Raw genomic sequence first — 23805 nt, 5'->3', positions numbered from 1 at the left:
GCTTTGAGTTCCTCCCCGGGCTTCTCCATGCAGGGCTGCTTGGCAAATGTCAAGCGTTTGCTCAGAGGGACAGGTGCATGGAGGGAGGTGCATGGAGGGAGGTTTTCTTACTGAACACTCGGTCTTGCAAGAAGCTGGTCAACTTCTCCTCTCCCACAGCATAGGCTGAGTTGAAGTCCGCGATGAGTTCATCAGAGGCAGGCATGGCTGACTGTAGGGTGCGGAGGGTGGGTGAGGCTGGATCAAATGGCAAGGAATCAAACTCATGCATGCATGCGACCAGGTCCTGCACGCGCTGCTCATCTTCTCTCATCCTTTTCGGACCACATTCTATGTGCTTCCTCTTGGCTTTTTTGTGTGTGGCCACGGCATTGTGATCCACCCGGATCTTGGCCAAATTGTTCACATTTCTGGAGTGCACCAGCAGCTGCTTCTCATTCTGGAGGATGGAGAGCCAGCCAGACTTCATTTTGCTGCCCTTGTTCATTGTACACTCGATCCACATGTCCCAGGCCATGTTGGAGTAGGGGTTGCCTGTGATGGACTGAGTGAAGTCAGTACGAAGGAAGGCGACCTGATCAGCAGGGAGAGCTGTCAGCATTGCCCAGAAGTCAGGCAGCCACCTTCCATACCTATTGTTGTCGTACACTACCATCCATGGCATGAATGAATGAATGAATGAAAACTTTATTTAACAGATTGCAGAATGGGTACAATACAGTACGGCTCAATACATACAATTGTTAAGGGGATGCAGACCTGAGAAAGACGTTTGTCTTGTTTCCATCAGGGTCCCCCATTTTCAATTCATATAGACATATATGACATACATGACATACAGATAGTCAGTACTGCTACATCTATACATTTATGACATACCAGATTTGCAAATACAGTACTGTTTGTGATACAGAAGGAGTCAAGAAAAGGGAGTATATACATTTGACGTAGAAACTGTACATTGGAGGAGGTTGGGTGGGGGGGGTTGGGTACATTGGGATATTGACAACCATACTGGGTAATTTACATTGGAGGTGGTTGGGGGGGGGGGGGGGGGCGGGGGGCACACTGTATAAACAAGTAACACTGTACATTGAGGGGGGGGGGGGGAGGAGACACTGTACAAACAAACACAATTGTACATTGAACTATTGACAAAACCATACTAGGTAAATGACTGTACATTGGAGGGGGTTGGGTTAGGATATTTACAGGGGCCAGTGTTGAATTGCAGTCTCCCGTAGGTGTCCCTTGAGAGAGGTTTTGAAAGTGGGTAGTGATCCACATTCCTTTACAGCTTTGGGTAGGGCGTTCCACATTGATGTGGCATAATTGCGAAACGTGTTTAGTCCCTTATTTGAGCCGAATCTGGGTTTAACATGATTTGTGGAGCTCCCTCTGGTGTTGTGATCGTGGTATTCACTGACCTTTGGGAAGTATTTTGACATGTACATGGGTACCTTGGTCGTGTAGTGTATCTTGTAGACCAGGCCCATTGCAAGTTGTTGTACTCTGTCGTCTACTCTAAGCCATCCTAGGTTGTCAAAGTGGGCAGGGGTGAGGTGGGTTCTAGGAGTAAGGTCAAGCAGCATGGCACGCAGAGAGCTGACATACTCATCCAAGTTGCAGATATGTACTGCATGCACATTCTGCATGAGTGCATCCGTCATAGACCGCCATGTCACTGGCCTCCACCTGGGTGAATACATTGGTGATGAGGCTCTCGAGGTCAGTATCATCCTCCAGTGCCGCATGTGCAGCTGCACAGGGTTCTTGGGAGAGACTCATATCTCTCAGAATCTCAAGGTTCTCCCTTGTCTCATCAGCCAGGTTGGGCATGAGCCTCCCCTTTACCAGCTGACTCATGAGTGCCTCATAGATGAGCCTCAAGCAACGCAGCCCCCTCTTGTAATGCTTGCCTTTCAGTGCACGGTCGACAGAGCCCTCTGCAATAACTCCTCCTGCCACAAGTACATCTCCTAGCTCACTCCCCTTGTAGCGCTTGTAGATAGCGCTCATCACACACTGTGTATGGAAGGGACCAAGAAAGGGTACAATGTCATGGTACTTGTTTGGGTTCTCGGCCTTGAGCAGAGTGATGAGGACGTACACAGGATGATCTCCCACTAAGAAGGCGAAGGGCATATGCTTAGTTGCGATGATGGTAGACAGCTTCTCCATGATGTCATTCACAACTGACTTGTTGGGCGGTTTATTGTAAGATGTATGAAAATAAGCCTTGCTCTTCCTCTGCTCCATATTCAAGCCAGCGTGAAACCCATTGTATGAAGGGATAGTGCACGCATGCGCGCACGTACGCACACACACATGTGCACACACACGTATGCGCACACACACACACACACACTCGCAGTCTATTGAAGAAGAAGGCCTGGATGAGCGAGGTCAACAGGAGTTCTTCATGTCAAGGAATGTCGAGATGGCGTGGTCCAAGATACCTTTTGAAACAGAAGGCTGAGCACAAGCTCAGAACATCATCAAAATAACTCCTGAAAGAAACAGCTTATCGAACACAACACAAGGGTTAACAAACCCCAAACACAGGGCTACAATGACTATATTAGCTAACTAGTTGTTGTTGCTAGCTAGCTAGCTATTGGGAAAGTTGTTAGTCTGAAGCCCTGCCCAAACACCAAATCTTACTTTCCCATTCAAAAGTTACATTTTCGCTCTGCTGTCTCTTTCTACATTTTTGCTCTACTGGATGGTGGCCATCTTGGATTTCTGGGTTAAATTGATGTCATAGAGTCAAACTAATGTCAGAATTGGAATCGTCATGGTTGATTTACACAAAAAAGTGTATTCATACATGATTCTAGGTGCTCTGGATCAAAAGTAAATTTTTCAAGATGGCGTCAGCAGATATTTTCGATTTGGCCATCTGACAAAAAATGCCGGGATTTTTCGGAGGGACACGGGGGCTAAATATTTGATAAAAGGTCCATAGAAGTCAAATCAATCATCAAAACATCTTAGCCAGAGAATGGTCACAGAATGTTGGTTCTTGACCCAACTAACTGTATTGCACATCGTTGCGGGCAAGACCACCCGCATTTCATTGTATACCTGTATGCCGTGACAATTAAAACTCTTGACTTGACTTGACTTGACTAGTGCTAATCAGATGTATGAACAGAGTTGTAGTGTTATTATGTACAGTGATACAGGTATAAAGACTAGTAAGGTAAGGGATATGTACAGATATAGATATAGTATCTACAGGTATGTAAAAAGGATTATATGCAGGTATATCCAGATATGGATATATATATAGTTGTGCTTGTGCTGTATGATAAATGTACCCGTAATAAGCCAGGTCATGATTTCTAGAAAGAGCCGTTGCTGTTGAGTTTCACAAATGTATTTCTTGGAGCTTTGAGCCACAAGATCAGTGTCATTTAGCTCCATTGTACTCGAGCGACGGCAGACATCTCCAAAACTAGGCCAATCACAGCAGACATCTACAAGACTAGGCCAATCACAGCAGACATCTCCAAAACTAAGCCAATCACAGCAGACATCTACAAGACTAGGCCAATCACAGCAGACATCTACAAAACTAGGCCAATCACAGCAGACATCTACAAGACTAGGCCAATCACAGCAGACATCTACAAGACTAGGCCAATCACAGCAGACATCTCCAAAACTAAGCCAATCACAGCAGACATCTACAAGACTAGGCCAATCACAGCAGACATCTACAAGACTAGGCCAATCACAGCATACATCTACAAGACTAGGCCAATCACAGCAGACATCTACAAGACTAGGCCAATCACAGCAGACATCTACAAGACTAGGCCAATCACAGCAGACATCTACAAGACTAGGCCAATCACAGCATACATCTACAAGACTAGGCCAATCACAGCAGACATCTACAAGACTAGGCCAATCACAGCAGACATCTACAAGACTAGGCCAATCACAGCAGACATCTACAAAACTAGGCCAATCACAGCAGACATCTTCAAGACTAGGCCAATCACAGCATACATCTACAAGACTAGGCCAATCACAGCAGACATCTACAAGACTAGGCCAATCACAGCAGACATCTACAAAACTAGGCCAATCACAGCAGTATGGCGCGACCCCGGTCAGTCGCCTCTGGTTTAGCTCCGTGACGATTGTGCACACTTTTAGCTATTATGTTTGTTTTTTCTACTTTTTTTATTAAAGCATCACTGGCGGGTACGTCATACGACCGCCAGACACTTATGGACCTAAACCCCGGACTCAAAGAGGAGTTTGGAGACACTTTATGCCTAGAATGGCCAACAGAGATCAGGCGGGAGAACGGCAACAAAGAAAAAGACAAAGGAAACGGCAAGAAGAGGCACAGAGGGAGACGAGGAGGTATCAGACTGAGGTTAAAAAGATCTGCTTACCGCCCAGCAATTCCATCCATCTTTCTCGCGAAGGCACGTTCGTTGGAGGGAAGGATGGATGACCTGAGGGCAAGGGTCCGCTTCCAACGGGAGATGAGAGACGTCAACATCATGTGTTTCACGGAAACATGGCTCAAGCCAGCGACTCCGGATAATAGTATCTCTCCCTCCGACTCCTTCACCGTCCTACGAGCGGACCGCACGGCAGCCTCTGGCAAGAGCGTCGGCGGTGGGGTCTGTCTCATCACGAACAATGTCTGGGTGAACCCCAAAGAAGTGCATGTTCTCTCAAGCTCGTGCTCCCCAGACATGGAACATCTTTCAATTCTGTGCCGCCCGTTCCACCTCCCCTGTGAGTTCACCACGGTCATCATGACCGCCGTATATATCCCTCCACAGGCGAATACTGGCAAGGCGCTGGTGGAACTACACGACCATCTCAATAAACACCAGATCAAACACCCAGACGCGGCGACGATCGTGGCTGGTGATTTCAACCAGGCGAATCTGAAGAAAGTGATGCCGTCCTTTTTTCAGCACATCGCCTGCTCCACAAGAGGGAGGAACACACTCGACCACTGTTACACCCCGTTCAGAGCCGGCTACAAGGCGGTAGCGGCTCCGCCATTGACGGGGTCTACAAGCTCGAGCGATCACGACTCCATCTTGTTGTTCCCTGCCTACAAACAAAGATCACGTGACGCCGTCGTGTCACGTGAGACAAAAAAATTGACTGACGAATCAGAGGCCACGCTCCAGGACACGCTCGCAGACACGGATTGGAATATGTTCCAGGGAAGCGCCAGTGACGTCAGCGAGCTTGCGGACACCGTGGTGAGCTACATTACAACAATAGCTGATAGTATTGTCCCCACGAAAAAGGTGCGAGTTTTCCCAAACCAGAAACCGTGGGTGGACAGTACTATCAGAGCAGCTCTGAACTCTCGCACCACTGCTTACAACCGGGGCAGAGAGTCAGGAAACATGGAGGAGTACAAGGCTTCAGTCTATACTCTGCGCAAGGCTGTACAACTTGCAAAACGGACATATGCTGATAAACTGGAGACACAAATGGCACAAAACGACACAAGAGGCTTATGGCGGGGACTGAAGACAATAACTGACTACAAAGTCAGCGCCCCCTCAATGGGGAGCGAAGACGCCTCTCTCGCGGACAAACTCAACTCCTTCTACGCACGGTTTGGTGCAAACAGTGGCGCTGCTGGCTCTCCGGCTAGTGACGTCACTGGCGCGCCGGCTGTTGTGGAGGGGGGGGCAACCGCGGGGGGGGCGGGGACGCTCTCTCGTTGTCGGAACACAGTGTGAGAAGAGCATTTATGCAGGTGAACACCAGGAAGGCTGCTGGCCCAGATGGTATAACAGGACGCATACTTAAGTCCTGTGCCAACCAGCTAGTCCCGGTGTTCACCGCCATATTTAATCAATCCCTGGCGGAGTCAGTGGTCCCTGCCTGCTTCAAGATGTCTACCATCATCCCTGTACCGAAGAAACCCTCCCCAACATGTCTCAATGACTACAGACCGGTGGCACTCACCTCTGTGGTCATGAAATGTTTCGAGAGGCTGGTCAAGGACCACATTTGTGCCTCCCTCCCCAGTGATATGGACCCTATGCAATTTGCATACAGGACAAACAGGTCCACTGACGACGCGGTCTCCCAGGTACTGCACAGCACCCTCTCTCACCTTGACCGCCAGAAGGGGGGCTATGTGAGACTGACTACAGCTCAGCGGTCAACACCATAGTCCCCACCAGACTGGTGGACAAGCTGATCGAGCTGGGTCTGAGCTCCGCCCTGAGCGCCTGGGTACTGGACTTTCTGAGTGAAAGACCCCAGGCGGTCAGGGTGGGGGGTCAGACCTCCAACACCATCACCCTGAGCATCGCGTCCCCCCAGGGCTGTGTTCTGAGCCCCCTGCTGTACTCACTCTACACACACGATTGTGTGGCCAAGTTCAGCTCCAACTCCATAGTGAAGTTGGCAGACGACACGGTGGTGGTGGGGCTGATCTCGGACAACGACGAGAAGGCCTACCGGGAGGAGGTTGAGGTACTGGAACGCTGGTGCCAGGACAACAGCCTGCTCCTGAACATTGGTAAAACCAAGGAGCTGATCGTGGATTATAGGAGAGGACAGCAGGAGACACACACCACTGATGATAAACGGGGCTACCGTGGACAGGGTGAGCAGCTTTAAGTACCTGGGGGTCCACATCTCAGAGGATCTGACATGGTCAACACACATAGACACAGTCGTGAAAAAGGCGAAGCAGCGCCTCTACCACCTGAGACAGTTAAGGAAGTTCAGAGTATCGGGGAAGATACTCCAGTCCTTCTACTCCGGAGCTGTAGAGAGCATCTTGACTGGAAACATCACTGCCTGGTACGGAAACAGCACGGCACAGGACAAGAAGGCCCTACAGAGAGTGGTGCGCTCAGCCGAGCGTACCACGGGTATTGCACTACCTCCCCTGCAGGTTCTATAGCCCTAGTATTTCAACAAAGTGGAGCCGCAGGGGACTTCCATAGCATACGCCTTCAAATCCAGCTAGTGTTGACGTTAATGCCATTCAGAATTCATTAACATAGCTACAACAACACAGTAACGTTAATATAATTACATGCATGATGGCGCCGCTCCGACCGGCTGCCTCTCTGTTCGCTCCGTCGAGACTGTGTTTACTTTTGTTAATATTTATAGTTTTTAGAGTTTTGTGCGTACCAACTGTTGGTGCATTTAATGTATATGACCGTCAGTCACTCATAGACATTGGATTACGGGAAACTTACCAACTGGATTACTCGCTGGATCAGCTTTCCGAACCACATCAATGGCCTGAAGAAATTCTCCGGAGATTAGGACCAGACCCTTTGTTCCCAGAGCCCAGGAAAAGACGACGAGGAAAGAGGGCTGGGATCCGAAACAGGCTGAGATCCAGACGCCACCGCACACCACTGCCCAGTATATTGCTAGCCAATGTACAATCAATAGACAATAAACTGGATGACATCCGAGCAAGGATTCAATATCAAAGAGACGTTAGGGACTGCAATGTCCTTTGCTTCACCGAAACATGGCTCACACCGGAGGTTCCAGATCACGCAATTCAACCAGCGGATCACTTCTTTATACATCGCAAGGATCGGCCATCATCAGAGTCCGGTAAACAACGTGGAGGAGGTATTGCCTTCATGTTTAACAAAAATTGGAGTGATCCAACGAACGTGAAGGAATTATCCAACCACTGCTCCCCAGAACTGGAATATATAACCATCAAGTGTCGTCCTTTCTTCCTCCCGAGGGAGTTAACGGCGATCGTCCTGATCGGAGTGTATATTCCACCGCAAGCCAGCAACAAGGTTGCGCTCTCCAGACTACACAACGAGGTAAATAGAATACAAGTAGCTAACGTTAACGCCGCCATTTTAGTACTGGGAGATTTCAATAGCGCCAATCTGAGAAAGGTATTGCCTGACTTCTATCAGCATGTGACTTGCAACACCAGAGGCGGTAACATCCTAGATCACTGTTACACGCAATTTAAAGGTGGCTACAAGGCTCATTCTGATAGTGGCTTTGGTAAATCAGATCACGCGTCAATTTTCCTTTCACCAAAGTACAAACAGAGAATTAAAAGTACTCCCGTAGTCTCGCGAGAGGTGCAGAAATGGGATCTGACGTCAGAAGAGACGATCCGGTCAGTGTTTCACCACACAGACTGGATTGTGTTCCGCGACACAGATAACATTAATGCCTACACGGAGACAGTGCTGGACTATGTTTGTACTAGGGTGAAAGAAACAATCCCCACTACCAAAATGAAAGTTTACCCAAATCAAAAACCCTGGGTAGACAAATCCGTCCGTGAAGCTCTGAGAGAGCGCACCAAAGCATACAATGACGGCCTAGTGGCAGGCAACATGAATGACCACAAGGTGGCGCGACACAACGTAAGGAGGACAGTGTCAGAGGCCAAACGGCGCTACAGGGATAAAATTGAACTCCAGTTTGAACAAGCTGACTCTAGAGCTATGTGGCAGGGGCTCAAAACGATGACAGACTACAAAGGCGCCTCCCTCAAACTGAACAGTGACATCTCCTTAGCAAACGACCTCAATACCTTCTATGCGAGGTTTGATGCTGGTAATAACAACACCAGCTCACAAGCCTCGGCAATGGGGGGGGGGGGGTCGGCTGCTGATGGAGGCGCAGTGTTCAGGGTAACAGAGCATGAGGTGAGGCGGACCTTTAAAAAAGTGAATATCAGGAAGGCAGCAGGTCCGGACGGCATCCCCGGCCGCGTCCTAAAAGTCTGTGCCGACCAACTGGCCCCAGTATTCACTGACATATTTAACCTGTCCTTAGAACAGGCTGTCATCCCCACCTGCCTGAAGAAGTCCACTATTATCCCTGTACCCAAAAAATCCAAGCCTGCTTGCCTCAACGACTACCGCCCTGTAGCTCTCACCTCCATAGCCATGAAGTGCTTTGAGAAGCTAGTAAAGGGCTACATCTGCTCCTCCCTCCCCATCAACATGGACCCCCTGCAATTTGCATACCGCCCCAACAGGTCCACGGAGGACGCCATATCCCATGTGCTGCACACAGCAGCATCACACCTGGACAAGAGGCAGGGGAACTATGTGAGAATGCTATTCATCGACTACAGCTCGGCATTCAATACCATAGTCCCCTCCATACTCATAGCCAAGCTCAGGGACCTGGGCTTGGGCTATGACCTCTGCCAGTGGGTCTTGGACTTCCTGACTGGCAGACCCCAGGTGGTGAGAGCAGGCAACTGCACCTCCTCATCCATCACCCTCAACATAGGGGCCCCCCAGGGCTGTGTTCTGAGTCCCCTCCTCTACTCCCTGTACACACACGACTGTGTGGCTCAGCGGAGTAGCAATACAATCGTCAAATTTGCTGACGACACAGTGGTGGTGGGCCTGATCTCTGCCAACGACGAGAGGGCCTACCTGGAAGAGGTCAAGGTCCTGGCGGGATGGTGCCAGGAAAACAGCCTCTCCCTGAACGTCAGCAAAACAAAGGAGATGATTGTGGACTTCAGGAGGTCGGGGGTCAAGGACTACAGCCCCCTCAGCATCGACGGGGCACCGGTTGAGAGAGTCAACAGCTTCAAGTACCTCGGAGCCTACATATCCGAGGACTTGACATGGACCACACACATTAACAGTGTGGTGAAGAAGGCACGACAACGCCTCTACTTCCTCAGGCGCCTAAGGAAGTTCCAAGTCAGCCAGAAGATCCTTAAGAACTTCTACTCATGTACAATAGAGAGCATCTTGACCGGCAACATCACCTCCTGGTTTGGGAATAGCACTGCAAAAGACCGAAGCAGACTACAAAGAGTGACACGTGCAGCCGAACGCACAATTGGAGGGGGGCTCCCCACCCTCCAGAACATTTACTACAAGCGTTGCAAGGGCAAGGCTAAGAGAATCATTAAAGACTCCAGTCACCCGAACAACTGCCTCTTTGAACTGCTGCGGTCAGGCAAGCGATACCGGAGTCTCAAGGCGAGCACAGAAAGACTCAGAAGTAGCTTCTATCCCCAGGCCATCAGGCTGCTAAACGAACAATGAATGAACACTACACAACAACAACCACCAAACGCACATAGCACACACATCCACACGCACACACTCACTTTAAACAAACACACTGTAGCACCCACTCCACACACTTTATAGCACACACCCACTTTAAACAAACACACTGTAGCACCCACTCCCCACACTTTATATTTATGGATGAAGGATTGCACTACAACTCGTACACCTTACTGTAAATTGTACCTAAAATTGTACCTCATCCCATTTCTGCTTTGCACTAGATAGTACTGTACATTAGTACACTGCATAGTATTGTGTATTGTATATTATATGGTAACTCAGAACATTGTACATATGTCTATACCGAACACTGTGACCTCATTTTCTTCTTCTAAATTCATGCTATATTATGTTATTATGTTATTTGATACTATCTTGTCTAGCACAGTCTCTGGAGCGTAACAGTAAGAAGCATTTTGTATGAAAGTATTCTGTACTTCTGTATGACAACTATTAAAGAACTTGAACTTGATCATTGTTTACAATGAACGGTGGGGCTAATCGAAAGGACTGGACACGGACAAGTTAAACAGCAATCAATTAATTTAACGTTAAAACGAACAAACACAGAACCGGACACACAAGCAGAATACAACGCATCATTTTTACTTCCGGTCGGGGGAAAAGTTAGTTTAGGTTTGTGTTAACGTTAGATAATGTACAAAATAAACGTATTTCCGGTGCTTTAGACGTCGCTCTTTTATTTTGAACCCCCCGACCGGAAGTAAAAATGACGCGTCGTATTCTGCTTGTGTGTCCGGTTCTGTGTTTGTTCGTTTTAACGTTAAATTAATTGATTGCTGTTTAACTTGTCCGTATCCAGTCCTTTCGATTAGCCCCACCGTTCATTGTAAACAATGATGCATGTAATTATATTAACGTTACTGTGTTGTTGTAGCTATGTTAATAAATTCTGAATGGCATTAACGTTAGTTGGGTATGATAGCATTGAATAGCATCAACGCTAGCTGGATTTGAAGGCGTATGCTATGGAAGTCCCCTGCGGCTCCACTTTGTTGAAATGTACATACTAGGGCTATTGAATAACCACCGGTTAATTCGCGATTTTATATTGGTTTGTCATGACAAACCAATTACATAATCCAATCCATGTGTAAGAAACTAACATATTCCAGTTAACGGTATATTTTTTTAATGATTCGTTACGGCGAAATCAATACTTCCATTTGTATAAATTACGTTAACTGAGGATAGTAGAGCAGAACTAGGCGTAACGCGATTGGCGCAGAGAGAAACGTCAGTGGCCAATCAGATTGCAGAACCCGAACGCGGAAGTGTGTTGGTAAAAGACTACACGCCTCTGGGTAACCCCTTCACTACCACACTACCAAAGGGTTAACCCTTTCACTGAGACAATACAGAAGGTTAACCCTTTCACTGCTGTCTGTAGTGAAAGGTTAACCTTCTGTAGTGTGGCAGTGAAAGGGGTAAGGGATACAAAATATATATTTTTTTCTGTGAATTTCCCCTTTAATATACTGTACATCTGGAGTGGATCTTTAATAACTTATGTGTGAATATGTGGAACTCAATTTCCTGTCTGCTCCCCTTCGAGTATAACTTACCCCCAGAGCCTCTGGGAAATGATGCATGATGCAGGAACGGATTAAATAGATTGTGTTGTTACAGACTGCTGATTGAGACACACACACACACACACACACACACACACACACACACACACACACACACACACACGCACACACGCACACAGACAGACAGACAGACAGACAGACAGACAGACAGACAGACAGACAGACAGACAGACAGACAGACAGACAGACAGACAGACAGACAGACAGACAGACAGACAGACAGACAGACAGACAGACAGACAGACAGATAGACAGACAGACAGACAGACAGACAGAAATAAAATAACCAGGTTCCTATTAGTGATCTCCTCTTGCTTGTGCCTGCTTGTGTTGTAATGTGCATGAAACCATGTCCACTGGCTTGTTAAAGAGTTGGCAGGGAGTTAGATATCACGAAAGAATAAAAATCAACATCAAGCTATTAAAACCAAAACATTATCTAGAAAACACACGCAAAACCAAAATACCTTTTGTTCGAACTGCAAGACCCCATCTCCTCCCACCTCTTCCTGTTACATGTGTTACTTTCCCAAGAAAATGAAAGAAAAATCCTATTCCAGCAGGTTCCCAGGTGTCATCTATCACCGTGGACCCTGGCCAAAGCGAATGACCACCGCGGTTCAAAAAAAGGCTGTGTCCAATTTCCGCATACATCTTTATCACGAATGTCACCGCAATTGATAAACACTATAAAAAAAAAAAGATAAAGAAAAAGAAAAAACGCCGGTCCATTGTAAGCGTCCGCCGTGGGCAGGTGTCCTCCTCCCAGAAGAAGTCGGTGTTATCTTATCTGCGGGTGCCAGCCAGCAGGCTTGGCGAGCACCACTGGCGACGAGCCATCTCGCTTTTCTCTTTCTTTCTCTCTCTATCGCGACTAGCCATCTTATAGTTTGATCGTCACCGAGGGGATGGAATCTGCGGCCAGCAGATATAGCCAATAAACACATCGGCCTCCATTCCGCTGGACTGGGATTTATTGAGAGACGGGCCGTTAACCGTGTTGACGGCACACAAAGCCTCGCTGGCCCGGCGGCGGCTGTAACGGTGTGTGTTTTTTCTCATGCCTCCCGAGTTTAAAACGGCCAAATATGCGTCCAGGAGAACGGGCACAGGGGTACAGAAAAATAAACAAGCCGATTGTGGCCCCCGTGAATTCACGTTTTTTAACGACCGTGTTCCGTCCCTTTCAGCTCTTTTTTTTTGCGAGGTACTTACTGTATCGGACCCTGTGTCGTCAGGGTTTAGAGCCAGGGTCTCTTAAGGTTGAACTGCAGTTAGCTTTGGCTGGGCTATGGGTGGGCTAGCTGTCGGTGTGTGGTCTGCAGTGGGCCACGTTAGCACTGAGTGCGTATACACTTACTGTACAAGGATAAGGATGAACTTTATTAATCCCCTTGGGGAAATTCGGTGACATACACATGCAGCCACGGCCTCATTATACAAATATTCCACAATCATTACATTGACAGTAATAATGGCACACGTAAAATCACACAAGCGTGACCACTGACCACCACTGACCACTGGCTTTCAACCATGGTGTCTGTATACATGTGTCACTGTACATAATGATACTACAACTCTGTACATACATCTGATCAAACGGTGCATTTTACAAATGGTCAATTGTGCATTTTATATCGCGCTTTGATCAACATCGCTTTGCAATTTTGTTCCTCGCGTTCACCCGTTCACCATGCAAGGTGCCGACCTGCTCATCACAAGCAATTAGGGGGTAAACGTCTTTGCTCACGGACACTTCAACAAGCTGCCCGGGAGGAGCGGGGAATCGAACCGGGAACCTTCAGATTACCAGACGACCACTCTACCTCCTGAGCCACTGTCACCCCCCCAAATAGTGATTAGCACTATTACTCAGTAGTACTATATATATTTCATACCTGTACATTGTATATTTCCATTGCACTTAATTTGCACTCTGGTTAGATGCCAGACCTATTTCCATCGTACTCTACTTGCGCGGTATGATATGACCTTAACCCGTTCACTGCCACACTACAGAAGGTTAACCTGTAAAGGGTTAACCTTCTGTAGTGTGGTAGTGAAATGGGTTAACCCGCTGTCGTGTGGCAGTGAAAGGGTTAACGTTCTGTATTATCGCAGTGAAAGGGTTAACCTTCTGTAGTGTGGTAGTAAAAGGGTTAACCTGCTGTATTGTGGTAGTGAAAGGGTTAACCTTCTGTAGTGTGTGGTAGTGAAAGGTTAACCTTCTGTAGTGTGGTAGTGAAAGGGTTAACCTGCTGTCGTGTGGCAGTGAAAGGGTTGACCTTTTGTATTGTCGCAGTGAAAGGGTTAACCTTCTGTAGTGTGGCAGTGAAAGGGTTAAATGTGAATGAGGAGGCAGGTCTTACTGATGCAGGGGGCGATGGGCGAGCGGCTCTGCTGGTAGCCCTTGGCACAGCGGTTACAGGTGATGCCCGTCACGCCGTCCTTGCAGGGACACTGGCCCGTGGTCTGGTTACACGTCTTCCCCGCCGCACCGACCGGGTGGCAGTCGCAGGCTGTGTGGGGGAGAGAGAGAGAGAGAGAGAGAGAGAGAGAGAGAGAGAGAGAGAGAGAGAGAGAGAGAGAGAGAGAGAGAGAGAGAGAGAGAGAGAGAGAGAGAGAGAGAGAGAGAGAGAGAGAGAGAGAGAGAGAGAGAGAGAGAGAGGGGGGGAGTAGGAGAGGAGAGAGAGAGAGAGAGAGAGAGAGAGAGAGAGAGAGAGAGAGAGAGAGAGAGAGAGAGAGAGAGAGAGAGAGAGAGAGAGGGGGGGGGAGGAGAGGGAGAGGGGAGAAAGTAGGAGAAGGAGAGAGAGAGTATGAGAGGGAGAGAGAGAGAACGTAGGAGAAGGAGAGAGAGAGAGAAAGTAGGAGAGAGAAAGAGAGAGAAAGTAGGAGAGGGAGAGAGAGAGAGAGAAAACGTAGGAGAGGGAGAGAAAAAAGACCTTCAATCAAACTATAAAGTATCAAGTAAACAGCTTGTAATTTAGCATTATGTAGCATTATGTAGCATTATGACTCTCTCTCTCTCTCTAAAACAAGAGCGCTTTACAAGACAAGCGCTGGTTACAAAAACACAGATCGACTTTCAAATGATTATGTCTTTGGCCCTTTGCTGATTCTGCTGGTTCCAAACAATAAAAGAAAAATACATACAGAACATTAAAAAACAAGTGAGAAATCGTTCACATTAAGAGGCACCGGACCTCGCACCAGCGTGAAGCATTACACAGCCAACCTCCAGCCATAATGACAGTGCAGGAGTCATGGTTAGGGGGGGGGGGGGGGGTGGTCTGCCCTGGAAGAGTAAATACCTTGATTGAATAAATATAGAATTTCAATCTCACTGCACAGCGTCCGTCTATTACCGGTGTGGGCACGTTCGGAGCCCAACACATCTTCATGAGGCGTGTGAGTGTGCGCAGGGGTGTAAAAAGTACCCAGAAATGATACTTAACACTTTGGCTGCCGGAAAACGCCTAAACACGTCATTCCCGGCCATGCTCAAGTTGCCGAAGACGCCTTACAGCGTCTTTAATATCAATATTTAAAAAATCTGGGATCGGATTCATATGTCCCCTCCGCTGGCCTGAGATCCACCAGGAGGACCCACTGAGCTCTCTGGCGGTTCAGGAGCGCCATCTGGTGGCCGATCGGCGCAATCGCTTAACAGGAAGTGCTACGGAGATTGTGCTGGTCGCCGTATTACTTCCGGGCACTAGCTATAGGTTCCGGGACTTGATCTCGACACACTACATAGCGATCGATTGCTAATAACTCGATAAACAACTTGATTTGGACGTATATACCATTATACAAGCTGGAGATGGACCGGGTAAATCTACATCCCATAATGATAAAATGTCTACTCTACGATGATCGCCCAACGGCGCGTGGAGACTGGGGTGAGTTTTAGCGTGTAAAGTTACCGTCTTCGATACTAACTGCTATTATCAACATTTGACCCACATTAGATGATTGGTATAACGCTGCCCACGGAATTATAAACGCCCCCTAGCCCATCCGGTCAACATCAGATGACGTGTAGTAACTTCTAGAAGTACGTCTAGTTGGAATTTTTTATATCGCGCTGATTGCCATAAAACTGTATTGCATCATCAATATAATGTATTTGGGGCTATAGATCACGTTCTGGAGAAAGCTGCAGAAAGAGATTAAAACATACTTATACATTAGACCATACTTTACTATGAATATGTGAATGAAAAAGTTTAACGTTGCTACACAATGAACAATACATATAGGACTTTGAATGGGCCCTAATAATGGCAATGTAGCAATAGAATTTAAAAAGTTATAGCCCTGCAAAGAAGGGGACTTTCTCTATAGACAAATAGAGCCGGCAACCTACGGTTGATAATGAATTTAACACATGGCAGCCAAAGTGTTAAGTGAAAGTATGGGTACCGTCTCAAAATCGTACTCAAGTAAAAGTCAGAGTATCTGGCTAAAAACACACTTGAGTAAAAGTCAAAAAGTTTCTACTTTTAAATGTACTTAAGTACTAGAAAGTAAAAGTAAAAAAAAAATTCCTGACTGTCTATTCATCTGATAGCAGGTGTTTAATCAAACCGATTTCTAGTCTTGCACAAGGACCAATCAGCAGGGGTATGGGCGGGTTCATTTTCCATTGATGGGGATTTGATTGGCTGTTTTGAAATAAAGTGCAGCCGCAGGATTAATAACGTTAACGTTAGTTCGAGAGAAACAACTATACTAATTAAAATGGTTGGACCTGCGAGATTTGTACTTTGTACTTTGTAGGTCTGCATTTTAAATGTAAGGAGTAAAAATTATGTTTTTTTCCCTCTCTAAAATGTAATTGAGTAAAAGTACAAGGATACAACCCTAATAATAATCGAGTAAAGTACAAATCCCCAAAAACAGTACTTAAGTATTGTAACGAAGTACAATTACTCAAGTACTTTACACCCCTGGGCGTGTGAGTGTGAGTGTGCGTGCCTTCCTCTCTAGCAGGTTACACTCCTTTTCTCAGGCCTCCCCAAAAAAGCAATCAAACAACTGCAGCTCATTCAGATGCTGCTGCTATTCTCCACTTGCACAAACGTGGCATTAGTGTTGTAAAAAATATCGATTTTTCTATACATATCGATTCTGAATATTTAAAACAGTTTCAATACTCATTTCCCGCAATATCGATATTTAATTATTAATAAAAAAATATAAAAAAAAAGAAATTGTATAATGCAGTTGTACTGTTCATTTCAATACCTGTACAGTAGTCCACACACACACACACACACACACACACACACACACACACACACACACACACACACACACACACACACACACACACACACACACACACACACACACACACACACACACACACACACACACACACACACACACATACACACATGTGCATTCAGTTAAGTTGGAATATGACTGTAATACAAACAGTTCAGTTTGTCAGGTACATGCAACACAGATTACAGTGTTTACATCTGTCTGCTTGAGAAAATACCATGTTCTGCAATAAAAATGATTGAAGTGAGATGAACAGACTGAACTTTATTTTATTAGATAAAACATGTTGACAAAGTTTTACTTTGCAGTTGAAAAAAGGTAATAAATAAAATGTGATAAAAAAAAGTTATAAATAAACAAAAAATCCGCAATACTCAGCGTATCGCGATATATTTTGTATCGTGACGCAAGTATCGCGATAGTATCGTATCGTGAGGTCTCTGGCGATTCCCACCCCTAATGTCACATATGTCATGATGAATTGAAAATGGGGGACCCTGATGTAAACAAGACAAAAGTCTTTCTCTGGTCTGCATCCCCTTAACAATTGTGTGTATTGAGCCGTACTGTACTGTACCCATTCTGCAATCTGTTAATACAATTTTCAATCAATCAATCTGTTATGCTTAACACGCAGTACTATTAACTTTACTTAATTTCTAAGATTATATCATTTAGTTATTTTTAAATGTGTGGTCTAAAGATAAACAAAGGGTTTTAAAAGTGTTATATTTATCTTCTCTTATAGTACCAGAGAGAAGCTGAGGAGAATCAACCAGCAACAAAAGCAACATTTAGAAAAAAATATATTTATTTATCTTCTTTTTTACATTTTAAGATTGAACCTTTTTACCTGTGGTATCGTGGTATTTTTTTTAATTCCCATTTGCATGTTCTTGGTATCTGAATCTAGGGACATATATGGATCAGTGTCAGAAATAGTGTGTCTGTTACTAGGCTTGAGTAAATTGTAATGAACAAAAGGAGAATATCAATTCTATTTAAAAAATTTTTTTATCTTTGACTGTGAATAACACCATGCTAAAATTGACCAGACCTGAAAAATCTAAGCAAATGAATAAAGGGAAGATGATTAAACAGAAGGTTTTGTAGATACATTACTGAATTCTGCCATCTTTTTTATAATGTACATTTCTCCACCATTTTTTATCATATTGCAACACCGTTTTTTGCAAGACGTTCACAGAAAGGTAGATAAACTAACTGCGTTCTGTTTTATGGCAATAACGTTCAGGTTTGAGGGAGATAATCCCAAAAAATAAGAGAAATAAAAAAGTTAATCCAGAAGTCAGATGATTGACAGGGGCTGGTGTGAGCTGGGTAGGGTAGTTTTTCGAAATTTGAAAGCCCTGAGTCTCTTCCTTCAAAAGACTACACTTACTTTTGGATGTGCCACTTCCTCCTGTCAATATGCGCCGGTTTCCGACTCAATGCCCTGAGATTTCTATAATCTTATATTTCACTAATAACAGTTAAAATAATTGGTAAACAAACGTAATGCTGAAAATATACACTTTTACTGTATATCTCGGGCTTAAGAGGTTAACCCTGTGAGGCCCAAATTAAAAAGACATTAGCAACTTCAGAGGCCAGAGGGTGGGACATATAAACACATTTACTATCAAATAGCATTGTGAGGCTGAACAACAGGACCAATTGACTATACATGTGCTTAACATTTTTTAAATAAACATTATTTTTTTAAATGGCTAAAAGTGATTTTGTAATTTTGCAACCGTGGGTCTCACAGGGTACTTTTAACCCTGTGAGGCCCAAATAAAAAAGACATTAGCAACTTCAGAGGCCAGAGGGTGAGACCTATAAACACATGAAGGGTGCCGTGACTGAAAAAAAAGGTTGAGAAACGCTGGTATATGGTGTGGCTCTTTGTGGTACCACAGTAATTTTTGTGGCTCTTAGTCTCTGACTGGTTGGCCACCCCTACTATAAAGTATAGATTTAGCTCTACAAAAAGACACCGGTCTGTTTACAAAAGCTGGTCCTCAACCACTATATTTGACGGGTCCCAGCGGTCGCCAATGTGTTAAACAACTTTATCGTCACTTTTCTTTTTTTTATTACGTTTAAAAATTATAGTTGTTTGTATTGTTAATCTGTTCACCATTAGTTTTTATCATTAGTATTGTCAATGTGTTGACATTTTACAAAAGGAAATGCATGTTGACTGTGGAGTTGTGGACAGGCTTCAGACAGAGAGGTAATGACACTTTTGTATTATTATATTATAGAATGCAACAATCTATTTAATAAGCAAAACATTTGTAAAGTGTGTTTGTCAGCGGGGTCTTTTAAGGTTTTTGGGCTGTATTTCATGTAAAAACGTTTACTGTTAGTTAGCCATATTAGCATTTAACTAATATTACTAGACATGATCAATGAATTGGTGTTGTCGCCATCGCGTTTGTTAGACCCCCATATGGACTTGTTTGATCATCAGAAGACATTTTATCATGTTATGCCAATACGTTATGCCAAATGTTTTGCTTATTAAATAGATTGTTGCATTCTATAATATAATAATACAAAAGTGGCATTACATCTCTGTCTGAAGCCTGTCCACAACTCCACAGTCAACACGCATTTCCTTTTGTAAAACGTCAACACATTGACAATACTAACGATAAAAACGAATGCTGAACAGATTAACAATACAAACAAATATAATTTCGAAAAGTAATAAAAAAAAGAAAAGTGATGATAACGTTGTTTAATTAACAGGAGGAAAGTGGCTAAAGTATATGTATTGTGATGGGACTGGAAGAAGTCTACACATGGTAGAAGTAACCGGATATGCGGCCCGCACGTTTGTGCAAGTGCAGAATAGGGTTTTAACATTTTACATTTACATTTAGTCATTTAGCTGACGCTTTTATCCAAAACAACAATTTTGTACAACAAGACAGCAGGAAGGGTACAACTCTATAAGATGAGTAACAATGTTCATCAAAGTGTTGAGTGTTAACAAGGACTAGGAAAGCTGAACACATCACACCAGTCCTCAAATCCCTGCATTGGCTACCAGTGTGTCATAAAATACTGCTGCTAGTCTATAAATCACTCAACGGGTCAGGTCCTGCATACAGCTCTGAGTTGATTCTGCACTATGAACCCTCTAGTCTAGTCAAGTCAAGTCAAGAGTTTTAATTGTCACGGCATACAGGTATACAATGAAATGCGGGCGGTCTTGCCCGCAACGATGTGCAATACAGTGGTACAACATATAATAGACTCAAAAATGAAAAAACATGGAGTGACATCTCGGTATCTGTACATAGTTATTTACAGAGCATATGGGACATGCTAGTTAGCTTTGGTAGTGCAATACACTGTTCCTGTTATTCTAATTTAAAGTGTCCTTTCCTTTGGCCATAAGTGTGCGTGTGTGCGACATGAGTGTGTGCCCGCTCATGTTAAAGTGTTAAGTGGCTGCTCGTGTGTGAGCGTGCACAGCGTGCGTGTCGTGTGTGTGTTCATGTGTGCTTGTGTGTGGATAGTTCAATGTTCTGAGCACTCAATGTTCATTGTTCATGGCTCTGATGGCCTGGGGGAAGAAGCTGAGCCTCAGCCGCTCTGTCCTAGTAGCTGGGGTTCGCAGGCGTCTGCCTGACCTCAGCAGCTGAAACAGGCTGTTATTGGGGTGGTGAGGGTCTTTCATTATCCTGCAGGCTCTGGATTTGCACCTCTTGTTGTATAGAACCTGCAGGGGAGGTAGTGCAATACCCGTGGTACGCTCGGCTGAGCGCACCACTCTCTGTAGGGCCTTCTTGTCCTGTGCCGTGCCGTTTCCATACCAGGCAGTGATGTTTCCGGTCAGGATGCTCTCTACAGCTCCTGAGTAGAAGGACTGGAGTATCTTCCCCAATACTCTGAACTTCCTTAAGAGTCTAGACCTCTTAGGTGGTCAGGGACTGGTCTACTAACTGTTCCTAGGACCAGAACAAAACATGGTGAAGCCGCACGCTGCTACTATGCCACATGCAGCTGAATAAACGGCCAGAAGATCTTATATCTGCCTCAACTCTGCCTATTTTTAAGAATAGGCTAAAAACCCTTGTGTTTGTTTCTGCTTTTAACTGCTGCTGCTAAACCACTACACTATTCTTTGCACTAGGGCTGCAACGATTAGTCGACATAATTGACAATGTTGATTATGAAAAATCGTCGACGAGATATTGTTGCGTCGATTAGTCATTAAAAAGAATAAAAGATTATTATATTTTTTATTTATTTTTTTGCACTACCTATCTTTGTGAAAGTGGTTTCTCAGCTCTGGTCCAGCCAGCTGAAGACTTCTTAGCTTAACATAACAGACCGGCAGTAAGTTTGGGGGAACTAATGGGATAACTGGGGATGTTGTTTGGTCCTGACAAGAGTCTCAAAGCAACTCTGAGGTCATGCTCAATGTCCAATCTGTTCCTCTGCTCTGTCTTCAGCTGGACCAGAGCTGAGAAGCCACTTTCACAAAGATAGGTAGTGAAAAAAAAAAAAAAAAAAATCTTATTTTTTTTTTAATATAATTGTTTTCCGATTAGTCGACTAATCGAAAAAATAATCGACAGATTAGTCGACTACCAAAATAGTCATTAGTTGCAGCCCTACTTTGCACTTTACTGCACTTTTAAATTTTTTAACTTTTTTAATTTTAATGCACTGGAAATATATTTGTGAGAATGTGCTGCTTTTATACTGTACCCTTCTGTGTTCCTTTTATATATTTATTTAAATGACAGAGAATCATAATTTTTTATACTGTGCCTTCTGATTATCGTTTATGTTTGTGTACAGCACTTTGGATTGCCTCTGTGTATGAAATGTGCTTTATAAATAAATTGCACTTGACTTGACGCCTTTGTGCTCCCCTCGTGCCGCCGCTTGTGATTCGCCGTAGACGGACTGCGCTCGCTGTTCAGATTGAGTTTCCAATGTAAGGCTTTTTTTTTGGGCAACGAGCACCTCGCAAATAAATACTGAATAATGTTTCCCATTAAAGGGGGGGGGGGGGAGGCGAGGGGAACGCACTTCAAAGGCGTCTGTTGAAGCTGTTAGTCGGGGAGGATCGGTGCGTTAAGCGTGAGAATTTCTGTCTGTAGCGCGTGCTACTCTGCCAAACAGTTACCATAAAGTGAGCGTTTGAAGTGGAGGCCTTGCCTCCCTATTAGGGCCTGCATGTGTTTTATGTTTTATGTAGCGGCAGAGCAACTTGAAAATTTGCTTGAAGTGGTCCAACACAGGGTTGGAGTTGGGTGTTATTAGTGGGGGAGGGGTTGAAGAAGGAGATTCATGAATATTAGAAGTTGTTTATAAAAAAGAGAAAAAGAGAGAGAGAGAGAGAGAGAGAGAGAGAGAGAGAGAGAGGAGAGAGAGAGAGAGAGAGAGAGAGAGAGAGAGAGAGAGGAGAGACGCAGAGAGAGAGAGAAAGAGAGAGAGAGATAGGGAGAACGAGAGGGAGAGAGAGAGAGAGAGAGGAGAGAGAGAGAGAGAGAGAGGAGAGAGAGTATAGTAGTGTATGTGTGTATGTTACAGGAGGGAGTAATAAGTGAGTTAGTGGAGAGAGATACGCAGAGAGAGAGAGAGAGAGAGAGGAGAGGAGAGAGAGATAGGGAGAAAATGAGGGAGAGAGAGAGAGAGAGGAGAGAGAGAGAGAGAGGAGGAGAGAGAGAGAGAGAGAGAGAGAGAGAGAGAGAGAGAGAGAGAGAGAGAGAGAGAGAGAGAGAGAGAGCAAAGGAACGTTTTTTTTTCCCCTACTCGACTTTGCAGCACAAGAACAACAATTTGTCAACTTCATTTGTCTAATTGTGATGGTGAAATGGATATTTGGAGTTAGGTTTCCAGCTTCTTCGGTGCGCCCACTGAGTTTGGAGGAGGAATGAGGGGTTGGAAGGTTTAATGGAGAACATACGGTAAAGTAACATAAAATCAATATTGGACAACTGAAGCTCAAAGGAACAAATAACATAAACAATGTTGTCATGAAGAACTGTTTCCAATCAATTCACTTACTCACTCTCTGGGGAGGATGGCTATGGCTGCTATGAGACATGGCAGGGAGACCATACAATCCTCCCACATGTTCACTACCACACTACAGAAGGTTAACCCTTTCACTACCACACTACAAAGGGTAACCCTTTCACTACATAAGGTTAACCCTTTCACTACCACACTACAGAAGGTTAACCCTTTCACTACCACACTACATACGGTTAACCCTTTCACTACCACACTACAAAGGGTTAACCTTTCACTACCACACTACAGACGGTTAACCTTTCACTACCATACTACAGAAGGTTAACCCTTTCACTACCACACTACAGAAGGTTGACCCTTTCACTGTCACACTACAGAAGGTTAACCCTTTCACTACCACACTACATAATGATAACCCTTTCACTGTCACACTACAGAAGGTTAACCCTTTCACTACCACACTACATCAATTACAATGATGTAGAGAGGAACAATACATTTATTTATACAATGGCAGGTATCACGTAAAACTGAAATTACCATCAAACAATCACCTGTAGTTACTAATAGTATCTGTAGATATCCCACTCTAACTAGTTATACTGCCAGCCAGTATGACTACTACTGTACTTTCTTTACACCTGTATCACTGTACATATTATATTACAACTCTGTACATACACGGTGTGGCGGCACGGTGGTGTAGTGGTTAACACTGTCGCCTCACAGCAAGAAGTTCCAGGCTTCGATTCCCGCTTGGGGTATCTCCCAGGCCTTTCTGTGTGGAGTTTGCATGTTCTCCCCATGCT

The 23805-nt window shown here is 44.9% G+C and overlaps 1 protein-coding gene across 1 annotated transcript in view; it reads right to left on the bottom strand.

Moving 5' to 3' along the window:
- The window catches only part of ntn1b (netrin 1b), a gene marked incomplete at its 3' end in the record, with an annotated part of 205575 nt that overhangs the window by 36155 nt on the left and 145615 nt on the right, over positions 1-23805 (bottom strand). Inside the window, exon 4 of the mRNA XM_084329272.1 lies at positions 14062-14211. Within this exon, the coding sequence (XP_084185398.1) occupies positions 14062-14211 (150 nt within the window). The remainder of the gene's footprint in view (positions 1-14061; positions 14212-23805) is intronic.

Source organism: Notolepis coatsorum, assembly GCF_963971535.1.
Source record: "Notolepis coatsorum genome assembly, chromosome: 14".
Lineage (NCBI taxonomy): Eukaryota > Metazoa > Chordata > Actinopteri > Aulopiformes > Paralepididae > Notolepis > Notolepis coatsorum.
The sequence above is the reverse complement of the archived record's forward strand: the minus strand, read 5'-3'. Positions and strand labels throughout refer to the sequence as shown.